General features: G+C 39.6%; 1 protein-coding gene across 2 annotated transcripts; it reads left to right on the forward strand.

Moving 5' to 3' along the window:
• The first annotated feature begins 759 nt into the window (after positions 1-759).
• LOC307170694 (sialidase-3-like) lies at positions 760-24,324 on the forward strand. Of its 2 annotated transcripts, XM_079891913.1 has the most exons (5): positions 14,267-16,988; positions 17,072-17,120; positions 17,241-17,380; positions 18,021-22,463; positions 22,576-24,324. In XM_079891913.1, the coding sequence occupies exons 4-5, from the start codon at positions 22,212-22,214 to the stop codon at positions 23,515-23,517; spliced, it is 1,194 nt and encodes a 397-aa protein (XP_079748039.1). In that variant the 5' UTR covers positions 14,267-16,988; positions 17,072-17,120; positions 17,241-17,380; positions 18,021-22,211; the 3' UTR covers positions 23,518-24,324. The 2 variants fall into 2 exon arrangements, with proteins under 2 accessions (XP_079748040.1, XP_079748039.1); XM_079891914.1 differs by lacking the exons at positions 14,267-16,988; positions 17,072-17,120; positions 17,241-17,380 and adding an exon at positions 760-1,030 and having other exon boundaries at positions 22,197-22,463.
• Positions 24,325-27,122: the final 2,798 nt, after the last annotated feature.

The raw sequence follows: 27,122 nt of genomic DNA on the forward strand, positions 1-27,122 counted from the left end.
CGGGGCGCGGCACGAGCCGCAGGAAAAACGAGGCATTTTGACAAAAACGCCTCGTGCTCTTTTAGAACAGTGAGAGAAAGTGTGTGTCGCAGGGCGAACACACACAGCAGTAATAAAAGGATATGTCGCCGGATAGCGTAGCAGGCACGGATGGCTGAAGGCGGCGAAGGCGGCCGGCTTCCTCAGGCGCTGTCCTAAGCTTGCTGGTCGCTGGTTTCAACGGCGGCAGCTCTCAAGATCCAGCGATGCGTAGAGCTTCGCTGAAGACTAGAAAATCAGATATTCAGCCTGTGAGCCCTCGTTATATACACACTGGCCACACCCATCTTGACGGTTAGAAGGGTGTGGAGGGCGCGAAGCGCCCTCATTGGAGGCCACGTTTCACGAGGCTCACTGATAGGCTTAAGCAGTTGCCGCCGAGCAGCCAATGAGCACGCTTATACAGCCTGCCTTGGTCTGCCGGCTGCCGCACTGCGTTGACAATGAATACAAAATTAAGGATAATTTTTGGCTTCAGATCTCGAAGAAAGAAGACTTTCCCGTAGCATAAGTAACTTACGCAATACGAGAGAACCTCTCGTAAGAGAACTGTAATTGCTGTGAGATTGTTTGCTCTTGTGTGCAACACCTGGAGATATTCTAGGATAGGCTGAATCACTTATGTGGTGTGTGTGTGTGTGTGTGTGTGTGTGTGTGTGTGTGTGTGTGTGCGCGCGCGCGCTGGAGGGAAGGAGGGAGAGACAGATTTCAACAATCACCAGTCAGAGACTGCTCTGAACTAAGATACAACAACCAATATTTACTTTATTCTTATCATATTTCCCATAAGCTCAGGGACCTGTTCCAGGCTAAACATTCGGGGCTAAATCATTCGGGGCCCTAGCACCGCCCCTGGTTGATATACATGTATTATAATAAATACAGGATGCTCAGCATGATTTGGTCAGACCTGATAAGAGGCTCTAGTGTTTGTGGTGACACAACCCTGCTGTAAGAATCATTTGCTCCTGCTGCAGGAAACATCATTTCTGTGAGTATTGCTTCTTATAGTCTAATGGAGAATTATCAACAAGGACAGAAACCATGGAAGTAACCCATATAGGTTATGGTGAACAACCATTTAAGTATAAATTAGATAATAATAACTGTAATAATAACGATATAAAAAGTTTGTTGACAACCTTTAAGTTGGCTTGAAAAAGCCTAGCCAGAAAGAAAGTTTGAAAGTTTTCAGTTTGAAATAGTTTGTTTTAGTTTGTAGTTTTAAAATATAGATAAATAGATTTATTTTAGAGATAGTTTAGAGTTTGAGTTTATGAGTTTAGAGTTTGATTTTGAGTTTATGAATTTAAAGTTTATGAGTTTAGAGTTTATGAGTTGAGAGTTTGAGTTTATGAGTGTTTGAGTTTGAGTTTATGAGTGTTTGAGTTTGAGTTTAGAATTTAGAGTTTTTGAGTTTAGAGTTTATGAGTTTATGAGTTTAGAGTTTGAGTTTATGAGTGTTTAAGTTTATGAGTGTTTGAGTTTGAGTTTATGAGTGTTTGAGTTTGAGTTTATGAGTGTTTGAGTTTGAGTTTAGAATTTAGAGTTTTTGAGTTTAGAGTTTATGAGTTTATGAGTTTAGAGTTTGAGTTTATGAGTGTTTAAGTTTATGAGTGTTTGAGTTTGAGTTTATGAGTGTTTGAGTTTGAGTTTAGAATTTAGAGTTTGTGAGTTTAGAGTTTATGAGTGTTTGAGTTTATGAGTGTTTGAGTTTGAGTTTATGAGTGTTTGAGTTTATGAGTGTTTGAGTTTGAGTTTAGAATTTAGAGTTTTTGAGTTTAGAGTTTATGAGTTTAGAGTTTGAGTTTATGAGTGTTTGAGTTTATGAGTGTTTGAATTTATGAGTGTTTGAGTTTATGAGTTTAGAATTTAGAGTTTGAGTTTAGAGTTTATGAGTTTAGAGTTTGAGTTTATGAGTGTTTGAGTTTATGAGTGTTAAGGCCTCATTATACTTCTGCGTCGGACATACGCCGGAGCCTATACGCCGTAGGCAACGTGTTGGTTTTAATTTATACTTCTCCGTCGTTGTCCGCGTTGACGCGCACTTAGGGAGCATGTGAAACCCCGAGGGAGGGGTTCTGGTAGACCAATCACAGCGCTTGCGTCCGCGTAGAATTGACGCGTTGTTACATTTTTGGAGAGGTGCACGTCAGGGTACGCCGAAGGGTACGCGCGCTACGCACAGCCTATGACGTAGCTACGGCGGCAGTTCGACGCAGAAGTATAAATAGGCCTTTAGAGTTTATGAGTGTTTGAGTTTGAGTTTATGAGTGTTTGAGTTTATGAGTGTTTGAGTTTGAGTTTATGAGTGTTTGAGTTTATGAGTGTTTGAGTTTGAGTTTATGAGTGTTTGAGTTTATGAGTGTTTGAGTTTATGAGTGTTTGAGTTTATGAGTTTAGAATTTAGAGTTTATGAGTGTTTGAGTTTATTAGTTTAGAGTAGGGATGGCTCGATACCACAATTTTGGCTTCGGTTCGATACCAGAATCTAATACCTCGGTATCGATACTAAATCGATACCACAGGTGACCAATAACCAGCCTCAAAAGTTAAATGAATTGAAACAATTTTATAAAAAAAAAACACTGCTTGAAACTCTGCTGCACCAAATGTACAAACCAAAAGTATTAAAATGTTCAAAAAAAAAAAAAAAAAAAAAAAAAAATCCTACAGCCAGGGAACATACAGTTAAATACAGTTACATTTTGAAAATATACTATTAAAATAGTTTAATATCTTCATATCTTGTCAGTCGTTACTCTTTATCACATGGTGCAAAAAAACAAAAACGTATCAATGTAACAAACCAAAAAAAAACAAAAAACAAGAGGGAACATAGGTTCAATTTTGATTTTGCAGAAAGAAAAAAAAAAACGTATTACTCTCTCTCTTTTGGCTGATTCCTCTTGCCACAGCGGCAGTAATAGTACCATGCCATTTATTTTTCTATCACTAATACTAAAATTAATATTACTAATCTCTTTATTCATTCAAATTCACTTAATATATTATTGTTTGAAAGTGCACAAATTAGAGACCTAAACTTCATTCATTGGTTCTAGCATGTCATGCAAGCACATTTGAGCTTAGCCTACCGTATCTTATTTCATTGATAAACAGTTATGGCTATGTGCGCTGATCAGTGTTGTGAATAAAATTCTAAATTAAATCAGTTGAATGATGGACTCAGCTGTCGATCTCTGAACTCCTTGAATAAGTCATGATGAGCTAGAGACAAATGCTTAGCCAGATTTGAAGTGTTGCCTCCCGTTGCGACACATGATTTCAAACAGCGTTTGCATAGTGGTGCATTCACGTCTGTAGCTTCACCTTTTCATTACCTCTGTAGGCAAAGTAATGCCATATTTCACTCCTGTTGCCTTCTTTATTGATTAATTGCGGGCGTGTAGAATTAGCTTGATCAGTTCGATCCATCTTGTTTCTCCGTTGTCACTTTTTGCCGGTTTCAAGTGACCCGCGTCTGTTTGGGTAGCGCACTGCGGCCTAGCGGTGAATTTCGAAACTGCCGTGCATCAAATCCCGAATTGAGCAAAATTATGTAAAATCGGTATTTTTGCAGTACCGGTATACCGCGCATCCCTAGTTTAGAGTTTATGAGTGTTAGAGTTTATGAGTTTAGAGTTTGAGTTTAAATTAGTCTTAATGGTTTAGAAATAGTACATAGAATGGAAGTTTAATTGAGCCTAACTGTACGCTGACACCACCGGCGAGGTCGGCGCGGCGCTTCTTGGACGGTGAGAGCCGTACCGACCACATTAGTTTCCAAGCAAAATAGAGGAGAGTTTGATCATGTGAATTTGATAAGAAGGCGCGCAACACTATTTATAGGCAACATTTTTGCGCTAGGAAGCTTGTTTTTCAGCGGGAATGCAAATTAGATTAACACTTATCCATGAATACAAAAGTCACACTACAAAAATGGCTATTTGTTAGCAAACAAAATATAGTCACTATAATTGTTAAGTTCTTTCCATCGATCAATTGACCGTTCGCAAAACCCCGCCCTCGAACGGTCCTCGTCCAATCCTAGCTCAGCAACTGTAACTAAGGAGAAGGACCTCCGTCAAACATTGCGATTTCAGCACATGGTGAAACGATGCGCCTATGGCACCTGCAAGTCTGACACCAGGTACCCCAAAAGTTTAGAGGGAGGGGTCGTTTTATTCACCTTTCCAAAACCCAAGACCCAAGCGGAAAGATGCCGACAATGGATTAAGCAGTGTGGGAGACCTCACTCACAGCTAAATGCCTCGAAGTTTAATGTAAGCATACATATGTCAGCGTATATAACGTTAAGCGTCAGTCACGCCCGTTTCACATATACTCCGTAGTCCGTTTACAGTGCGGTTTTTTTTTCCGCATGTTAACAGGTAAAGCTTTCACACTGCACGCGGATGCTGCAATCGTTTCTGCACCGAGTCTATTTTTACTGTGCTGCACGCGTTGAATTTAGTAACAGCGTATGGTTCTTGGTCAAAATGAACACAGATTGACATGAAAATACAATAATCTCACCATACATGCATTTAATGAAATAAAATAGTAAACTCACCATAGCCTAAATGTATTTTTGGACTTGCAGACTTGGAGGAGTTCCGTTTGCACGCACACACACACGACTTGTTTAAATACATTTATATTGTTAATAAATAACAATAAATTGTTGTTGTACCAGCAATATCTTCACGTTTTGTTTTTCACTGTATTAATCTCAAATGTCATGATTTGCCAATGCAAGAGAGTAACAGTACTGGCACCTTTTTCCCCTCACTTCAAGCACTGGCCTCGATTGTTGTAATATTCCCGTCTTTGCTTATTTTAACATTTTGAACATATCCCTCCACTGCATATTGCAGCCCTTTCTGTCGTGCCCCGGAGGATATGTCTGCTGCATTACTCCAAAACCAATCACTTATACCGGTATGGAGCTCAACCCAGCCATAGCCATGTGTCTGGTTCTCAATTGTTTGACGGGCGTAGTAACAATAACTAGGGGGCGTGGCTTTTGCGAACGGTCAATTGCTTACTTTCAAATTTAAAAGATTCCATGAGGTTAACTATACCCTACTTGGTCAGTCTGCACAAATAACGATCAACGTGCTTGTTTGCTTTGCGGCCCCTTTAAATAAAGTAAAAAAAAAGACCAAACATTCAATCTACCTCAGAGCATCAGAGCATCCACAAATTTTGTGAACGCACAGTAATGGGCTTCAGGGAGTTTAGATATGAATTTTTGACAGTTGGAGTTTGAAAAGTCTGAAAATTCCGTCAATGTGAGTCTATGGGAGTTTTTCCGAGTTTTGATCATCGTTTTTTAGGAAAACTAAGTCGGAACAGTTAGAAAAGATATAGCCCCTTACGAAAAATACGTTTATTCAAGTGTGATATTATACTTCTTTTAAACAAAAAACAAGAAAGTTCTTTCAGTCTACTTTTTATACTTCTCAAGAAATATACTTTATATACTTCTCAGAAATATACTTAAAGGACAAATTCAGTATTTTACACTTAAAGCCCTATTTTCAGATTGTTTCTGATGAAATAGAATGGTTAAGAATGAAATTTGGACAGATGCTGCTGATCTGAGAATTTTATGTTTTTGTGTTATCATAAATAATAAACTTACCCACATTCAAGTGTTGATAAAAAGGTTGTTTTTAAAATTAGTTAGATAAAATTATACCTAAATAGGAACATAGTAGTATACTTAAAGTCCAAAAATAAAATATAAATTGTATAAACTATAAAGCCCCTTTCACACAGAGATTCCGGAAAATACACGGATAATACACGGATAAAATGTCCCAGGATTTGTCCTGGGATCGTTTAATTTTGGTTCATTCACACTGCCAGTGATTTTCCAGAATCTGTGAGTGCGTTCACACACATTCCGTAAAAAAACCCGTAAAGACGTGACGTCAGGATGTCAGTGCGATGGCACGTGCGTAAGGGCTGTCAAAATGGCTGAAAAGCTTTTTTAAAATATTAGCAAAATTCTTATTATATTTCTAAAGACAATAGTTAACATTAAAGGAAAAAAGAGTGTTGTATCGACTCCTATGCCCACAAGTAGGTGCAATCGAGCGCAATAAACAAATATAAACCAAATCAAGCATTGCATCTTTTATTGAAATTAAATGACATTCACTTTTTAAAGTGCATTAAGTTTTCAAACAATTGTTCTTAAACAAATTATCATTTCCTTAATGACAGTGTGCATGAAAGGACAATTAGGCTACAATAATGCATAAAGCTGTGTTCGAGCGTCAGTAACCTGAGAAAACACACTTCAACAGACAGCTTAATGAACACAAAATAGCAAACTGCCATTCAGAAACAGTCCACTCACTACATCTACATCTACATACTGTTCATCAAAAACACCAGAAGCTCAACTTGATCTGCAACGAGTGCTGAGCGCTTTTTGCTGACAATGTTTCCAGCTGATGAAAACATGCTCAGCTCTGACCGGTGCCAGGTGTGGTCAAGTATGTCTTTGCCAGCCGCGCAATATGTGCATACATACCGCACGATTTTTGCCACCAACTGAGAGCGGTTTCGTAGGAACAACACAACCACACCGCGCTGTGTGTACCACTGTATAAGCTAACAGAAGAAAAAACCTGTCAGTTCATCATCATGTCTCGCACACCTCTTGACACACCAAAAATTCAAATGCACGGTTTTTGCATTCGAATGTGTTATTTTATTTTTTTATTTTTCGACGAAAATTCGAATGTCTAATTATTTTTTTACAGCCCTAACGTGCGTCATCACTACGACACACCCCAAATTACGGAATTGATCCTGGCTTTTGTTCACACAGGGCGCGTTCCGGGATTGATCCCGGCAATGTTACTAGGTCCCCAACCCGGGATCGATCCCGGCAATGTTACTAGGTCCCTAACCCGGGATCGATCCCGGCATCAATCCCGGGACGTGTTTGCGTTCACATAGAAGGCACTCTTGAAATTTCCCGGCAATTTCCCGGAATCAACGCGCTGTGTGAAAGGGGCTTAAGTGTGATGTTATGTTCACTTAAAGAAAACGTACAAGTATACTTGCAGTATAAAACTATTAAACTGCAGTATAAAACTACTAAACTAAACTAGTTGTGCACTCAAAGTTTACTTTTAGTTTAGTTTAGTTGTTATTGTTCTGTTGTTTAAGCGTTTTTGCGCTTTACCGCCATGAATCTCTCCGCTGTCTGTGCCGTTCTGGAACCTGGAAGCAACTCCGTCAACTCGGACAATACTGAAGTTTGGATTATACCTACTATCGCCTATTCTTGGGAGTTTTTGCTCTCTCTAAGAAATAATGCAAACAGCTTGGAAATCGGGACCATCTTCAACAGTTGAAGGAGGGAAGAGGAAAAAAAAGGAAAAAATTTAAAAAGCGAGGCTCCAGAGGAGGAATTTGAAACCGGTTAAGGAGTCGTCACCCTCTTCCACTCTATCAAACGTGAGATCACTTAACAACAAGCTGGATGAGGTAATACTTCGTGTTAAACATGAGGAGGACTTCAGACGCAGTAATCTCATCTGTTTCACCGAGACATGGTTAAATAAGGACCATAATGTGAATATAGAAGGATATAACGCAATCAGAGCGGACAGAGATAAGGTAAAAAAATCATGAAAAACTATCGGTGGAGGGCTCTGTATGTTTGTTGACAAAACGTGGGCAACACAATTTACCATGGTTGAACAGACATGCACAAGAGACTATGAGATCCTGATGGTATATTTTAGACCCGTTTATTTACCCCACGAATTTGGGCAACTCACAATTATTTTAGTGTATGTTCCAGGTCCCAACAACAAAGAGGCAGCTGAGCGCATTTCGGATAGTTTGAACACCGTGCTCTCAAGATCAGCTGATCAACCTGTGTTTATTCTTGGGGACTTTAATACACTGTCTTTAGCAATACATTTCCCAATGTTACAACAAAATGTTGACTGTCCAACCCGCTCATCATGCATCCTTGACTTATGTTATGGCAATATCGAGGATGCATATTGTAGCATATTGACTATGGACCAGAGCATGTGAGCGGAGTGGTGCGTAATAATCTAAATAAAGCGGAGCGGAGTGGTGCCTAATAATCTAAATAAAAATATGATAAATTTTTTAAAAGTAAATTAACTATAAGGCCAGAATTTTGATAAGTGAACTTTTGCGCAACGCTAACGATTACAATTTAAATTGGCTTCCATACACACAAACTGCTGTAAAATTAAACGAATAAATGGGCCTAATAATACAAATATTATTACGGACAACACAAATTCGGCTAAATAAAACGAACCATTAGGTCTACTTGAATGACAAAACGAATTTGTTTGAATATTACGCTATATTTAATTTACACTTTGTTACAAGTTACCGTATTCAATTTGCTAACCTTTTGTTTTCTTCCCAGCGTGTTAGCGTAGCTCACGTTCATGTTTTCGAGAGATGTGTCTTTTGAGATTCCAAAATGAATCTTTGCTGACTGAAACGATGTCTCCACATTCGTTTTCTTGTACCACATTATCATTGTTAGTTAGTTATATTAATAGTAGCCTACACCTGACCTGTATGACTTCTCATTTTCCTTTTTGAAGTAGCCTACTTTTTGAACTCCATTATTGAGCCGAGTTTTGACTGAAAATAGTCTACTGTTGATGACTGTGCAAGACAGATGGATCCTGGTTTAGGGTTGACTGAGCATGCTTCAGACTCGTGGTGTGAGCGGAGCGAAATTGGAGCGGGAAATAAGGTGACGCTCCGTCCTTTTAAAAATGCCGCTCTGCGCTCTGTCCAAGATCCGCCCGCTCCCGCTCCCCGCTCGCTCCCGCTCCACTCCGCTCACATGCTCTGCTATGGACTAAGAAATCATGATTTGTTCGTTATAGCAAATAAACACATTCTTTGCTAAGATTACTAAAGCTTTTAACCTCCTGACTCCCAGATGCAAATTATGGCCTGAACGCCAGAAAGTCTAGAGCAAATTACCCCTCTGACACCTTTTATGGGCCCGCTGAGTTTACCCAGGAAAAGCAGACATTCCACGCGAGTCACGTTTGCCAGCTTCAGAGAGATTATGAGCTCTCTCTGCACCTTTACACACACACACACACAAAGACTTGCACCGAAAAACCAGAATATAAGCATTTAAATACTGTAGACGACATATTCCTGTGTCCTTTGCATGCTCCCTGTTCATTAGCTTAGTTTATGATTTTCTGGTTGTAGTGAGTGAACTTTAAATGCCTATAATCGTGCATGGGATTGTAACTTTGTATCCTTAACCGTTTTATATTTCATTCTTGGTATCCATTTAACAGTCTCAGTTTAACTGAGTCACTCATACATAGGAGATTACAGTAAAATGTATTATTCTGTGTGTACCATCTTTCTGGGTAGAAATGACGAATTCTAAACGCCGTCATAAACTATGTAGATGAACCGTCCGACAGGACAAAGAAAACTTTCATTGGTTGTTCGCGTGAACAGAGGCGTGAACCCAGTCTTTCCATAAGAAGACTGACCCAGAAAGTTTCTCCAGAGCACTTGGTCTGTGAGAGTTGTCCCACGACTCCTTAGGGAGTTTTTCTCGGTTTTTCTTTTCTTTAAATCTCTGTCTTTATTTTCGTTTATTTTACTTTTCCTACGTTCAGTGAAGTGAACAGCCGGCAACTTTAACTTTGAGAAGACTTAAACTTCCCGCGAACTCTGTTTACTCCGGAAGCCCGAGAAGGACGCCCAGCTCCAAAAGGACACATACACGCGCGTGCCTTCTTGCCTCAGCAACACAACAGACTATATGCAAGTATAAGCTTAATCGAGCTTTTAATGCGTTTAGGGTTGTCTGCCCCTGCTTAAGGTGATTTGATTGCTTGGTGTCTCTCACGAGTTAACTGTGAAAATTGTCATCCTGACATTTTGCTTTCTCTCGCTCATCCGCTCTCCTTTTCTCTCTCTCTCTCTCTCATCTGTATTCGTCATCTCGTATTGTTTTCGTTTTGTTTTTCTCCGGTTGTATATACATGTATTCCGTTTGTAAATGTAGAATTCTGTATTCGTAGTTTCATTTTATTAAAACCATTATATTCTTGATTGCTTCTGTCTAAATGCTCACATTACAAAGTCAATGAGAAGTACGATTCAGCTACAAAGCTTTATTATTTACTACGTTGAGTAGGTTAATTTTATAAACACAGGAAAATTAATGTTCATGGACAGAAAATTGATCTTCCTTGAGGTTTGTAAGAAGGGTAATTTTTCTTGAGAGTTGATAAAGAAGTCGTACGGTCGGTTTGCTGGACGAACAGATTGTTCGATAACTAAATGAATTCCATTAAAAGTTATCTCATATAATCGATCTATAATAAGACTATTGATATATTAATGACGAACCATAACTCATTGTGGCGATCATTCATATATACAATTGATCTATTTTCAGCTTCGATAATTTAATGTAACTGTAATATGCGATATATATTAATCATATTCCTGATTAATTATTAAAATTCCCTTCATATATTATATGAGCTAATGCGGTTACAACATAAGGCAATATGTAGACCTCCCATTGGTAAATCAGACCATAATGTCATTCATTTATTACCGAAGTACAGACAACGCGCGAAGAGGGAAAAGCCCATCGTCAAGACAACTAAGGTCTGGGACAGAGAGAGTGAGGATTAGCTAAGGAGCTGTTTTGAAACCACAGACATATTCTTTGACTCATGCAGAGACTCACATGAACTGACAGATTGCATCACTTCATATATACAGTTCTCTGAAAAATCCATAATTAATACCAAGGAAGTAAGAGTATTCCTTAATAACAAGCCCTGGCTGACAAAAGACGTGAAGAGATGTCTTAATGACAAAAATATGGCTTTTCTGAGGGGAGACACTGAAGACGTTAAAAATAAAAGAAAGGCGCTCAGAAACAAGATACAAAGGGCCAAAATGGACTTTAAGCATAAGGTGGAGGACCAGTTTTGTACAGGGAACCCCAGACAAGCATGGAAGGGACTTGACACAATGATGGGAAGGAGATCCAAAATTAGGAGATGACAACGACTTACTGGACACTCCCTCCTTTGTGAATGATCTTAACCGGTTTTATGGAAGATTTGACATTGTAGATTTTAAAGATAAGAGCAACGCCATTTGTCTAGGTGCACACAGAAACCCCACAATTCAGTTTTCAGAACAGGAGGTTGGCATCTGTCTCTCACAGATTAAGCCCCACAAAGCACCGGGACCTAATGGTTTAGGTGGGCGTGCTCTGAAGGTGTGTGCCAGCCAGCTAAAGACTGTTTTACCTAGATTATTCCAGTTTTTATTAAATACCTGCACTGTACCGAATAAACATTCTATCATAAGACCAGTACCCAAAAAAACAAGGTCTAAGTCCTTGAATGACATAGCTTTAAGTAGCTTTAACCCCCATACTGGCTAAGTGCATGGAGAAGGTTGTCAGTAAACATCTTACATCATGCATAAAAGAACAATTCGATCCATTACAGTTTGCTTACCGGACAAATAGGGGGACTGATGATGCTACTCTTACTATGGTTAACATGGTTTCTAGTCATTTACAGCAGAATAACACGTATGCACAGATTTTATTTATAGATTTTAACTCTGCTTTTAATACAATGCAGATCCATATTCTGCTGCAATGGCTTTTGGACTTAGGTGTGAATGGGGGTCTTGAGAGTCTGTGTCAGAGGAACAGTATCGGAGGAAATTGTCCTAAACACAGGAGCACCTCAGGGTTGTGTTCTATCACCATTATTATTCTCTGTGTATACTAATGAGATGATACTGCAAGACAATAAGTATAAACTATTTAAATATGCTGATGATATGGCCTTAGTTGGTCTTTTTTTATAAGAATGATGCTGTGTCTGATTATTTTGCTCAGGTTTCCTGGCTGGAGCAAGGGTATAGGTCTAGCTTGGTGTCAATCAATGCTGTGAAAACAAATGAGCTGATATTACATCATGCAGAACCATCCCTGCACTCAAAAAACTAAACTAGCCACTTGCTTGATTTGCTAAATAAAAATATGTCTGATTAATAAGAATATAACGAGTTTACTTGTGTTAAATGATTCATTCTTGTTAGTTGGAACTAAATTAAGAAATAATTGAATGAATTAGATCTGCACTTGTTGATTCAATGAGATTGAGGCGCTTCATATCAACAATTCTCTCTGGTGAGTCACACTGCGCATGCTCAGTACTGCGGCGGGAAGTTCGGGGACACGCGGCCGGGCTCAAATGTACTGTGGAGAAGGCTGAAATTCCTGACGTTTTGTGAGCGGTCTAATCGTTCTGCATCCTTGATATTGAGGGTAAGTACCTGATATTGTCACGTACTGCTCAGAGACACAAAGTAGGAGATCCAAATGCAGCTTTATTGGCTGGGGCAATCCAGTGGCGTAATCCAAAGTACAGGCTAGGGTCATACACAGGCAGGTAGTCAAAACAAAGAAACAAACAAAACAAACAAAACAGGCAGGGACCAGAGGCAAGAGAGTAATCCAGGGACCAGAGGCAAGAGAGTAATCCAGGGAACAGGGCAAGATATCAAAAACCAAGAAACAAGAAAACCAGGGAAACGCTCAGAAATGCAGTGTAACACTTAACAAGACTTCGCGGTGAGTGAATGAATGAACAAGGTATATATAGACAGACTAACAGGATGAGACAGGTGAATGCAATCAGTGAATGAGGTACAGGTGAATGTGATCAGTGATAAGTGATGATGAGTCCGGGCAGTGAGTTATGGGAAATGTAGTTAGTGAGTGAATATGATAGTCTGATGTGGACTGCCCTCTGGTGGCTCACAAGGGCAGCTCCAGCTGGTGATCGTTACATAGCCCCCCCTTTAAGGAGCGGATTCCAGACGCTCCTAAAAGTGTCCAGGAGGGAGGTGGAGCGGAGGCGGACCCGGGGGCGGGACGGAGGGCCAGGCCCGTGCAGCGGAAGGGGACCTGAAGACTCCGGCAGGGCGGAAGGCCAGGGCGGAGCAGGCTGTGCAGGCGACCAGGGCGGAGCAGGCTGTGCAGGCGTCCAGGGCGGAGCAGGCTGTGCAGGCGTCCAGGGCGGAGCAGGCTGTGCAGGCGGCCAGGGCGGAGCAGGCTGTGCAGGCGGAGCAGGCTGTGCAGGCGGCCAGGGCGGATCAGGCTGTGCAGGCGGCCAGGGCGGAGCAGGCTGTGCAGGCGGCCAGGGCGGAGCAGGCTGTGCAGGCGGCCAGGGCGGAGCAGGCTGTGCAGGCGGCCAGGGAGGGGACGACCCTTCAGGCGACCAGGGAGGAGACGACCCTTCAGGCGACCAGGGAGGAGACGACCCTTCAGGCGGCCAGGGCACAGGAACAGACACCGGCTCAGGAACAGGAACAGACACAGGGGCAGGAACAGACACCGGCTCAAGGACAGGAACAGACACCGGCTCAGGTACAGGAACAGACACAGGAACAAACACCGGCTCAAGGACAGGAACAGACACCGGCTCAGGTACAGGAACAGACACCGGCTCAGGAACAGACACCGGCTCAGCGGAGACCATCTTGTCCTGAAACACTGGCTCGGCGGTGGCCATCTTGTCCGAAGACACAGGCGTGGAGTCAGCCAGCTTGTCCGAAGACACAGGCGTGGAGTCGGCCATCTTGTCCGAAGACACAGGCGTGGAGTCGGCCATCTTGTCCGAAGACACAGGCGTGGAGTCGGCCATCTTGTCCGAAGACACAGGCGTGGAGTCGGCCATCTTGTCCGAAGACACAGGCGTGGAGTCGGCCATCTTGTCCGAGGACACAGGCGTGGAGTCGGCCATCTTGTCCGAAGACACAGGCGTGGAGTCGGCCATCTTGTCCGAAGACACAGGCGTGGAGTCGGCCATCTTGTCCGAAGACACAGGCGTGGAGTCGGCCATCTTGTCCTGAGATACTGGTTCGGTGGCGGAGGTCATCGTGTCTGGAGACACAGGCGCAGAAAGAGGAAGAGGAACAGATTCAAGCTCAGTATCCGGATCAGTTTCAGGCTCAGGAACAGATTCAGTCTCGGCGGGACGAGACACTTGACGGGCGGACGTGACGTGAAGCTCAGTCTCTGGATCGGCAGAAGTGACGTGAAGCTCAGTCTCTGGATCGGCAGAAGTGACGTGAAGCTCAGTCTCTGGATCGGCAGAAGTGACGTGAAGCTCAGTCTCTGGATCGGCAGAAGTGACGTGAAGCTCAGTCTCTGGATCGGCAGAAGAGACGTGAAGCTCAGTCTCTGGATCGGCAGAAGTGACGTGAAGCTCAGTCTCTGGATCGGCAGAAGTGACGTGAAGCTCAGTCTCTGGGTCGGCAAAAGTGACGTGAACAGTCTCTGGATCAGCAGAAGTGACGTGAAGCTCAGTCTCTGGATCGGCAAAAGTGACGTGAACAGTCTCTGGATCAGCAGAAGTGACGTAAAGCTCAGTCTCTGGATCGGCAAAAGTGATGTGAAGCTCAGTCTCTGGATCGGCAAAAGTGACGTGAACAGTCTCTGGATCAGCAGAAGTGACGTGAAGCTCACTCTCTGGATCGGCAGAAGTGATGTGAACAGTCTCTGGATCAGCAGAAGCGACGTGAACAGTCTCTGGATCAGCAGAAGCGACGTGAACAGTCTCTGCATCAGCAGAAGCGCACTCTGAGCTTGACGGGACCAGCGGCGGCGAGGGCTTTGAGCTGGGTAGGACCAGCGGCGAAGAGGACTCTGAGCTGGTTAGGACCAGCGATGAAGAAGGCTTTGAGCTGGACAGAACCAGCGGCGAAGAGGGCTCTGAGCTGGACGGGACCAGCGGCGAAGAGGGCTCTGAGCTGGGCGGGACCAGCGGCGAAGAGGGCTCTGAGCTGGGCGGGACCAGCAGTGAAGGCTCTGTGCTGGACGGGACCAGCAGTGAAGGCTCTGTGCTGGACGGAACCAGCGGTGAAGAGGGCTCTGTGCTGGACGGGACCAGCGGTGAAGAGGGCTCTGTGCTGGACGGGACCAGCAGTGAAGGCTCTGTGCTGGACGGGACCAGCAGTGAAGGCTCTGTGCTGGACGGAAGCAGCGGTGAAGAGGGCTCTGTGCTGGACGGGACCAGCGGTGAAGAGGGCTCTGTGCTGGACGGGACCAGCGGTGAAGAGGGCTCTGTGCTGGACGGGACCAGCGGTGAAGAGGGCTCTGTGCTGAACGGGACCAGCAGTGAAGAGGGCTCTGGGCTGGCGTGAAGTGCAGGCTTAGCTGGACTGGCGTGAAGTGCGGGCTCGGCTGGACTGGGGTGCCACGGAAGGAAGCTCTCCAGACATCTGGAGAGTGCCTCTCTCCAATCCAGACCAGAGAGATCGGGGAGCTCCCTCGGGTCGACCTCCTTAGCCCCCAGCCGGTAACATAACTTAATAGCCTCGTCACCCAGAGAGCAAGAGGCAGCGAGAGGAAAAAAACCCCAGGTGTACTGGAACAGATCGAGGCTATCCAGGGCTAAGGCCGCGATCTGTCCAGCGAACTCCCGGCTCATACTGGGAAGATCAGGTGAGATCCGTACTGCTGTATTACAGGAGGTCATAGCTGCTGGATCTGAAGTGTGGCGAAGTCTTCTGTCACGTACTGCTCAGAGACACAAAGTAGGAGATCCAAATGCAGCTTTATTGGCTGGGGCAATCCAGTGGCGTAATCCAAAGTACAGGCTAGGGTCATACACAGGCAGGTAGTCAAAACAAAGAAACAAACAAAACAAACAAAACAGGCAGGGACCAGAGGCAAGAGAGTAATCCAGGGACCAGAGGCAAGAGAGTAATCCAGGGAACAGGGCAAGATATCAAAAACCAAGAAACAAGAAAACCAGGGAAACGCTCAGAAATGCAGTGTAACACTTAACAAGACTTCGCGGTGAGTGAATGAATGAACAAGGTATATATAGACAGACTAACAGGATGAGACAGGTGAATGCAATCAGTGAATGAGGTACAGGTGAATGTGATCAGTGATAAGTGATGATGAGTCCGGGCAGTGAGTTATGGGAAATGTAGTTAGTGAGTGAATATGATAGTCTGATGTGGACTGCCCTCTGGTGGCTCACAAGGGCAGCTCCAGCTGGTGATCGTTACAGATATATGTACCTATTTGTAATTATTACTGTGGGATAAAACTAAGTTATTAGACACTGTTGCGATGTTTCTAAGCAGGCTTATTTTCCCAGACTTGAAGCACATGTGTTGGTTCAATTCTGTGTCTTTGTCGATACGAGTTTCACCTTAACGTTAAAGGGGAATATGGCAACTCTAGCAATTTTTTCGCTGATTTTCAGCAAATATAACTCTACCCCAACAATGGGAGGGTAAAACAGGAGATAAATTGAATGCAGACGTCAGAGTCGAAAACATCATACACCCGTTTTTTTCCCGTTTTTTTTCTGTTTGTAAGTTAATGTAACGTTAGCTAACGTTAACGTTAGCGTAATGTGCCATTTTTATGTTGGCCTGGCCTTCATGTATGTATATCAGCAAAATATTAATTTAAACGTTCTGTATCTAGCCATTTCTGTCTTTTCAAACATGTTACTTAATGCTACCCAGCTTATTGATTACAGTGTGCAAAAATTGTCAAGTAAAATCTATGATGCAGTCGACCATATTTGAAGTGTCCTAATAAATGGCAGTTAAAGTTATGATTGAATAGGTATACATGTTTTATTTATGGAATATACTTATTAATATAAGTAAAACTTTATATTTAGTAACAGCAGCCAGTAGTGGTATTTTCTTTGGCCCATTTTTTGAAGTCAGTCTTATACACTTTTTTTCTTTACTTTTTTACAGCGAAAATTATTCTTTTCTTCATACAAAAGATGAAATACATCACAATATAAAGCTGTCCCCATGCTCTTCTGGTGTGAACCTCACCTTAATTACATGTAAGTAGTTTTTATTAACACTCACATATAATGTATAACTAACTATCCTTGATTACTGACCTTTCCTTTTCTTTCTCTTTCAGTGACGTTTATGTGGCAGTGCAGGCAGTGTGTTACAAAGGAGAGTTGTAGGTACAAATTGCTTAAGCATTATAAACTACACCATTGTTTTGGAAACGACAATCATTATGTTTGTGTATATTTAAATTGTGTATATTTAATAGTCATTCTCAATGCATTTTCTTCCCAAAGAGTACTCTTAAGCTGTGCCGCCACTGAAGTTTGAGTTAATCTTGTCCCCACCCCACAGAATGACACTATACATACCCGAAGAGCCTGTGTCATCAAGTCTCTGTGCACCTACTTGAATGAAGACCCTGAAGGCATATTTGGTGAGTTGATAAGAAAATACAGTTTTAAAAGCCCATTGAATCTGTACTTGGGCCGTGTTTTCCCCTATTTGCTACAACAAACATGTGACTTGAGAGAACACTTAACTTTGTCAAATAACTGAGCTGGACAAATTGTTTATTTATAGGAAACTGATGGTACACAGTTCTTATGTGAATTGGTTGATGCACGAAAACAAATATTTTTTTATTCAAATCGGTTGAGCTCTCAAGGGGCCTAATTTGCATTTTAAAAAAATGGCATCAGAAACTGTACATGTATGCTTTTGTTTTATTGCAGTGCATTATATTCCAAAGTGGTTCTAATGTTTTAGCCACCTAATTTATTTTAAATATGGTGGCCAAATAAATTATTACAATCTTATAATATAATGCACCACATTATACTCCAGCACCCACTGTGACCTCAATAATAAACAGTAGAATTATCACCTTTCTGACAGTTTCATCTTAAAAACTGAATAATTATAACCTTGTAAATGTAGGATTCACAGCAGAGCTCCTGTATTGGATTGAAGTTTACTTTACAGGTTTACCTAATAAAGTGGCCAGTGAGTGTTTAAGTGTGCATTTCTTGTAATAAATATTTGAGCTAATTTTTGCTTGTGCTCTTATCCCACAGGATTCAGAATTTGAGTCACAAAGTACCATGGAGCAAACTGTGATAGGAGTGTATGTCATACTGAAGGAGGGAGCGCTGCCTAACGATGACCCAGCAGACATTGGTGTCCTTGAAGGTGTGGAAGTGCTCAGTGACTTGAATAGTCAGGCTTGTGCTCTGTTATTTGGACTGATATACTGTTTGAACCTGAGTTACCCACCAGAGCTCAAATGCACTTTTGAAGTCTTGCAGAAGATCTTTCTAAATCTAAATGGACAGATGTTATCATCCAAGGCACAGTTCCTCAAAAACAAGCTTTTGGAGTAAGTGAGCTTGAAAAAGATGGACTGAGACTACAACAGTGTTTTACCAAAGGGACAACTGACTGGAGCAGTTGTTACACACTTGCTATAAATTCATGTTTGTTCAAATTTTACTTTTTTTGTGTGTGTGTGTCAAGGCCAAGGTTTACACTTACAAATTCCCAAAATGGGTATTATTAAAATGGCTTAATTTTTAAGATGTGAAGGAACATAAGCTACACTGGTAATTTAGAATTATCAAAATAATTTTCATGTGATTTCATCACAGCAAGCTGCTGTAAGGTTTTTATTTTTTTAAGGTATGTATTTATTTATTTTTATGTTTTATATATACACCAGTATTTCATCAGACAATCTTTTTTTATTATTATTTTACAGCTCAAATTGTTACTCACAATTGTTTGTTAAATTCATGTTTATTTTCAAATGTAACATTTTTCTGTATCAGGCCATGGTTTACCTTACAAATTCCCAAAAAGGAAAGTGTTAAAATTGCTTAATTTTTAGAAGTGTTAAGAAAAAAGGGGCGTTAAAGTCCTGCAAGCGTTGCTTGGGGATCAGTTTTCTCAAGAGCCAAGATTTTGTTAGCTAAATGTTTCTTATATATCATGTTACAAACACTCAGATGAATGGGATACTTAAAGTGAAGAAAGCAGTTCAGACTTAACTGGTGCATGTTAAAGCCCAATTAAAAAAAATAAAATTTTAAATTGTTTGCATGTTTTCTGTGTTTTTTTTGTACACTCAAAGTAATCTCACTAAATTAACTAAGAATGAACATGTAACTCAAAAAATATTAAAATGAGTTTAATGGAAATGTTAATATCATGTTTAACCAACACATCTATTTTGTGTTCAAATAATATGATAAAGGTTGGTTGACTTAACTTGGTTTGTTTAGATGGAATATAGGTGGCATGATAAAATCATGTTCATCCAATGAATTTTTTTTTTGAGTGTGTCGCTTACTCTCTGTGGTCAAACAGTGGAGATAATAAACAGTTTTAAGTATCTAGGTACACATGTGGATGATAAATTAAGTTTCACTGAAAATACTTATTCTATCTGTAAAAAAGCCGGGCAGAGAATGTTTTTAATTAGGAAACTGAAGGAGTTCGGTGTTAGTCAAAACATTCTGGAGAAAGTGTATGTCAGCCTGATAGAGAGTATTCTCATGTTTAATATCTCGGTCTGGTTTGGTCACTTAACACTTATAAATAAAAATAAATTGGGCAGGATAGTCAAAACAGCAGAAAAGGTAATAGGCCGGCAACAAAAGTCACTGGATGTCCTTTATAGTACAGCTATATATAAAGGCCCTGAGCATCATTGGTGACAAAAAACACCCCCTCCATAATGAGTTTGAGCTGCTCCCTTCAGGGCGACGATACAGAGTGCCTCTGGCAAACAAGAATATCTATAAGCGATCTTTTATACCTAGTGCAATAAATTTAATGAATAAACCACACTAAATGGTATTTTTCTGTAGAGAAAGTATACTGTACACGATGTGTATGGGGCAATCTGCAGTGATGTGATGTGATGGGCGGAGATATGTACGGCACCGATGTGATATGATGTTGGTTTGTTTATATATGTTTATGTTTGTACAATGATGTTTTTATAGGTCTGGTGAGACCAAAGAAAATTTTCCAGCCAGTGGTATTCTATTCTATTTTAAGTACACTTAAATGTATACTTTTTATACTAAAAGTGACCCAATTTAGCCCCAAGCAGTATTAAAATATAACACTTGCAAGTTTACTACTAGTACATTGACATTAGTATTCTTACTACATAAAGTATACATTAAAATATACTTTAACATTACTTAAGTATGCTTCATAAAATTAACTTGAAGTACACTTATTTTTGGTAAGGGGCACACTACGTCACACAAACAGTCTGAAGGTCTGAGCCGAGTTTGGTGGATGTTGAGTAATAGCTTTACAATAGAGATACAGTCTAAATTTTGTCCCAGAAGAACAAGAAAAAAAAAAAAAAACAAGTAAAGTTTGCAGACAAACTTTAATTTGGCTTCTTTTAGCACATTGCTAACATGTTTTTTATGTTGCTAGCTTTGATTAGCATTTTACTAGCATGTTTAATACATTGCTAACATGAAATAGCATGTCACTTGCATTTTTAACACATTGCTAGCATGATTTAGCATGTTGCTGACATGTTTTAACATGTTTCTAACTCTTAATAGATTGCTAACATGAATTAGCATGTTGTTAGCATAAATGTGCATGTTGTTAACATGAAATAACATGTTGCTAACGTGAATTAGCATGTTTTAGCATAAATTAGAATGTCTTACATTGATAACATGTTGCTAGCATGTAAAACATGCTATGTGATACTTAAAATAATGATAGTAACTTTAATTACACATGATATTTTTGATAAAATAGCATGTTGTTAGCATGTCTTATCACATTGATAACATGAATTAGCATAATGTTAGCACGTTTTGGCATGTAAAAAATGCTATGTGCTACTTAAAATAATTATGGTAACAATATTACACATGGTATTTTTGGAGTAGTTAAGGCTTGATTTCTTTCATGTAATCTTGTTTTTAATATTTTTAGTGAAATATGCTTTTTTATTGAATTCAAGTGAATGAAAATTATCTATTTATATTTGATTTTGAGCTATATTGTATAATTAAAAGACTGTATGCTGCTAGCACAGCACATAAAAAAACTTGTTACTGCACTACTATTAGCAAAGTTATTGCTCAATGAACAAAACAACATGCTTAAGAGTGTTAACATGCAGTTATTCACAACCTAACCAAAATCCCTATTCTTCTGCACAATCAAAACTTAAACATAATACAAACTCTTTCAAATGTCAAACATAACTGAACATTATCATTAACAGATGTTTCCCTTTACTCAAAAACATAAAATAACAATAATTTCAATATTTACTCTCCATTTCCAGCCATGTGCAAAGCATGCTGGGAACTAACAATGGTGTCTATAAATAAAACGGCATAATTTAACTAATTCTCTTAAAATAAATAGGTTGCCTTTTTTCCTTAATTTTATCAGCTTAATTGGTTCCTCAGTTCAAACCTCAAAACTGTTTCCTTAAAAAAATAGGAAAATGTATCTCTTGGTTTAATTAGTGAAAAGTTTTCAATATTTTCTATACAACTATAAAACACAATTTTCTTAATAAAATACACACACAATTTTTAATGAAAATGACAAGCCCCATGATTTTTATTTTATTTTATTTTTACAGTGTAAGCCAGTTGCTAGTTTTGCTAGTGAGAGATATTTGAGGAATAAAGCTACTAATTTTCCCAGTTCAACAGACAAGGCTTAATCTAGTCCCAGACTAAAATGCATGTTTGAGCTGTTTAAACTGAAAGCAACTTGCACTGACATATCTTTATGTTTATAAAAGCTACTTAAATGTCATAAATGTCACCTTGTCCCAAAATGTGTTTGATCAATTTTGACAAATTCACATGTTTCTCTATGGCGCTGAAACCTAAAGATGTCTGAGTTCTGGTCCCTGTACAAATGATACTCAACTGCCATTGGCTCATTTGTGTTCGAGGGGAGGGGCTTACCAATAGGTCAAATGAACTAAGGCCTAATACTGACTTAATCTAAGCCCTGTCTGTGAAACCAAGCCTAGAAAGGGTTATTGTATAAAAGTTTTGACCCCCTCAATGAAAGTCTATAGGACTTTTATCAAGCCAACGTAATTCTGAGAAAAGGTCTAAAATCATTTTGATTTGATTTGAGTTGGTATCTCAAGCAATGTAATTCATACATTCATACACGTGACTGAAGTGCACAGTGATACTCTTACTGATACTTCTACTATTTATTCTTTCTGTTTATAGGGCTAGAATTTTACAATGGGTAACAATACATCTTCAAACAGCAATTCAATTCCTCTCAACGACATAACAACAGCAACAACATTATTCAAACAGAAGGCAAAAGATAATAATGGGCAGGTGACCTACAGAATTCCAGCTCTCATCTATATCTGTAAAGAACAAACCTACCTTGCCTTCGCTGAAAAGCGGAAAACTCCTAAAGACATTGATGCAGATGTGCTTGTGATGAAAAGAGGATTGTGGAAGAATGACGAGAAGAAAGTTGAGGTACCAGACACGTTTAACCAAAATCGTAAAACATTTTTCATAACAGACAATTTTCTTCACAACTGAACTATTTCATAGATTATTTTCACATGATGTCTTGTTTTTATTTCAGTGGGAGAGTGAAGTTGTGCTTGATTCAGCTTGTCTAAAAGAACACCGCAGCATGAATCCATGTCCGGTCTATGAGAAAGTTTCTGATACGCTCTTCCTGTTTTTTATTTGTGTTCCCTTTGGTGTCTCTGAAAATGATCAAAAAAATGAAAAAAAGAACCAGGCACAACTTTGTTACATAACCAGTAAGGACACTGGCAGAAGCTGGAGTAAAACATGTACGAACTTGGATCATCTGATCAGTGAAAAGGAGAAAAACTGGGCCACCTTTGCTGTTGGACCAGGACATGGTGTTCAAATGGAGAACAAGAGACTGATTATCCCAGCATATGCGTATTATTTTGGTTCCAAGTGTTGTTCATCATGTTGTTCATCATGTTGTTCATCGTGTTATTCATCATGTTGTTCATCATGTTGTTGCCTCGTATCACGTGCATTTGCATTCTACAGTAAAGATGAAGGAAGCACTTGGCATGTAGGAGAACAAATGAAAGGTGAGTCTGTTGAGTGTCAGATGGCTGAGATCGACAACAAACTGTACTGCAATGCTCGAACTACATCCGGCCACAGAGTCGAGGCTCTAAGCGAGGATAGTGGAGAAACTTTTAACAAGCCTAAATCTGCACCGCTGACAGAGACTGGTAGTGGTTGCCAAGGCAGTGTGCTGAAAATTCTTTCCTCTGATCAGAAACCATGGCTGCTCTATTCTCATCCATTTGATAAAAAAGAGAGAATGCATCTCACAATCTATGTGAATAAATCACCATTGGATCCCATAAAATGGGAAACCATAAAGTGCATCAATAAAGGTCCAAGTGGATACTCAGATCTGGCAGAGTGTGAGGATCCAAAGTACTTTGCCTGTCTCTTTGAATGTGGTGAGAACAGTTATGTTGAAAAGATAGCCTTCAAGCTTACCGATATCAACAACGCTATGGATTAACCAAGTTCATTTTGCGAAAATGAAAAAAGTTAATGTCTTTTAATATGTTTTTTTTTTTTTTTTTTTTTTGGCTAGAGTTAATTTGTTTATTAATGAAAATGTCTGAATGTTAGAAAATCAAGTTGGAAATACATCAGTTTCTTAATTCAAAGTGTATGAAATATTCCATTTTAAACCCTATATATTCCATTCACCTGAATTATTCAATATGTAAACAGTAAACATATTTTCATTAGTTTAGCTATATTCTTTGGTAATTTCATAACATTATATAAACATAAAATAATTACATTCTCTGAATGATGTTGAAAACTGTCTTTGTAAAATACTTGGAAATGGAAAATAAATGGAATCTAATTAAACAGAATAGATTCTTACACCGTGTCAAAATCCATTAGGGCCGGTTCACACAGAACTCGTTTTTGCATTTAAAGGTCCCGTTCTGCGTGATCCCATGTTTCAAACTTTAGTTAGTGTGTAATGTTGTTGTTAGAGTATAAATAATATCTGTAAAATTATAAAGATCAAAGTTCAATGCCAAGCGAGATATTTTATTTAACAGAAGTTGACTACATCGAACGGCCCGTTTGGACTACATCCCTCTACTTCCTTCTTTAATGACGTCATTAAAACCGTTTTTTGACTAACCTCCGCCCACAGGAATGCTCCCTCAACGCTACCGAAATTCGTTTATGTACTTGCTCACTTCTAATAACGTACTGTGTTTACTCAGCTCTTACGGTAATTATCTGAAGTAAAACTGACGCTTCATCTTTTGTGTGATGTACAATAAACTTTATTAAACTCATCAGTATATGTTTGATCATCATTCAGACAGCAGACTTGTAGGCTATTAATAAATAATGGATACATACAAGCAGATGACAAATACGTTATAATAACCGTAATTAAACTACTAAACTGTACCTGTTTCATCTCTATACAGCACTCTGACTCTGTAGGCATTATTGTCCGACTCGAACTGAACACCGTTACTGAGAGTTTCTGATATTATCATCATTCCGTGAGCTGAAATTTTCCTGAGAGACTGAACGCGAGCTCATGAAGCTCCGCCCCCTGGATCGTCCAGCAGCAACTCATTTGCATTTAAAGGGCACACACTAAAACAGCGCGTTTTTCTGAGCCCCAAAAAATGTCAATTTAAACATGCTGTAAAAAATGATCTGTTGGGTATTTTGAGCTGAAACTTCACATACACACTCTGGGGACATCAGACTTATTTTACATCTTGTGAAAAGGGGCATAATACGGGACCTTTAAATATTTGTTGGATAGAGACCACACTTTCTTCCAAGGAATATCATTAAAACAATTACTCCAATATGATATTACAGAAGGGACAGTAATAATATCATTCTGAAAAAAACTTGTCTAATCTTTCTATTCCTAAGAGAGGGACTAGATAAAAAACAGATCTTCCCTATTGCTGTCTCGCAAGGATGTATCCAAGAGGTACAAGAGAGTAAAGAATCAGCTGAGTTTTTCAAAAGTGCAGTAGCTCCACTAGGGATGGCATCCATCATGCCAAAGTCTCGTGGGGTGACAGGAATACAATATTTAGTTAAGAATTCAGAATAAGAAAACAAATGACCATTTGAATTTACAAGTTGAAAAACCAAAAGAATATTGGTATTAAACCAATCTGAAAAGAAAAGTGTTTTATTTTTATATCGGATATCATGGTTATTCCTAATAAAATACCTGTGGGGACTAAAATTATGTTTGTAAATCAAGTGCCAGGCCAAAAGCACCTGCTTATGGAAATTTGACAATTTGACGGGCAATTTAGAGATATTATAATTACATACTAACAGAAAGGGGAGACCACCAACTTTAGAAAAAATATAACTGGGAATAGCATTCCATTGAATCAGAATCATTCAAGAACTGCCTCAACCAATTGATTTTAAACGTATTGTTTGAAGAAGCAAAATCAAGAAAGTTAAAAACGCCATGTTCAAAGCTATTTATGACAACAGATTTTTTGGTGTAATGTCTCTTGTGTTTCCATAAAAATTCAAAAAGCATTTTATCAACCTCTACACAAATTTTCTTGTCCACATGAAGAGAAAGAGCAGGGTAGGTCAATCTAGAAACACCCTCCGCTTTGGCGAGGAGAGTCTCTTTGGAGCCAGGAATTTAACTTTTCCTTAGCTTTAGTAATTACTGGATCATAGTTTAAATTCCATCTCGCATTGACATCTTTACAAACTGTAACACCCAAATAATTCACTTGAGACTTAACAGGAATATTGTGCAGGAATGGAGCAGAACAAGACTTTAAGGGAAGAAGTTCACATTTATCTAAATTCAGAGAAAGACCAGAAGCTTTTGAGAACACTTTGATAAGATCAAGAGCAATAGGGATCTGCAAGTCGTTTTTTAAAAAGAGTGTGGTATCATCAGCTAACTGAGTTATAATAATGTGTTTATCTGCTATATTAACCCCTTGTAATTGACTATTCAACAGGGAAGTAGTAAGGAGTTGAGCGGCCATCAAGAACAAATAAGGCGATACGGGGCAACCTTGGCGAACCCTTTAAATACATTAAACCTTGGAGAAGTGCCAGATTTCAGATTAATTGAGCAGTTTCCATTTTTGTATAACGTTCTGACAGTTTTGCAAAAGAAATCACCAAAACCAAATTCATACAGGGACTGCAAAATAAATTCATGTTCAAGGGAATCAAAGGCTTTATAAAAATCTAAAAAAATAATAAAACTTTCATCCCTAATCAGTTCATCATAGTCCAACAAATCTAAAACAAGGCGTATATTGTTAGCAATATGCCTCTTTGGGATGAAACCTGGCTGAGTTTCGTCTATTATCGTACCCAGAACCCGTTTAAGTCTTTTGGCGAGTACCAAAGCTAATATCTTATAATCACAGTTTAACAAGCAGATTGGACGCCAGTTATCAATCAAAAGAATGTCTTTCTTAGGTTTAGGTATTAAAGTAAGTAATCCCTGTGATAAAGTAGGTGGAAGTGTCTCAGACGCAATACTCTCCAAATAAGTTTCAAGCAGGAAAGGTGCTAACTCTAAAGCAAAACGTTTGTACAATTCGGCTGTCAGCCCATCTGTGCCCGAAGACTTATTGTTCTTAAGAGCTTCAATAGACTCTATTTCATCAATGGATAAATCACGATCGCAGGTGCTCTTATCTTCATTAGATAATGTCCTAACATCTTTCAAAGACTGGAAAAAAGACAAAGCTGAGTCTTTGCAATATTTAGAGCTGTAAAGATTTGAGTAGAAGTTTGCATAAAATGTGCCGATGTCCTTAGGATCAGAAATAACCTTACCATTTAAATTTAAAGAATTAATAGTTAAATTTATTTTCCATTCTGAAGAAATATGCAGTACTTTGTTCTCCTTGTTCTAGCCACCTTCTTCTAGAGTGAATAAAAGCACCCTCCGCCTTATTCTTATACACTGAGTCTAACTGAGTTTGCTGATCAATAAATTCTGCCAATTCAGCTTCTGACAAACCATCCTGCATTTTCCCAGATAGTCATTATTTTGGAAAGGACAGTCTCTTCTTCAAGTCTTTTACGTTTAGCTAGAAGGCTGCCAAAATTCCT

The sequence above is a fragment of the Squalius cephalus genome, assembly GCF_949319135.1.
Source record: "Squalius cephalus genome assembly, chromosome: 14".
In the NCBI taxonomy this organism is placed as follows: domain Eukaryota; kingdom Metazoa; phylum Chordata; class Actinopteri; order Cypriniformes; family Leuciscidae; genus Squalius; species Squalius cephalus.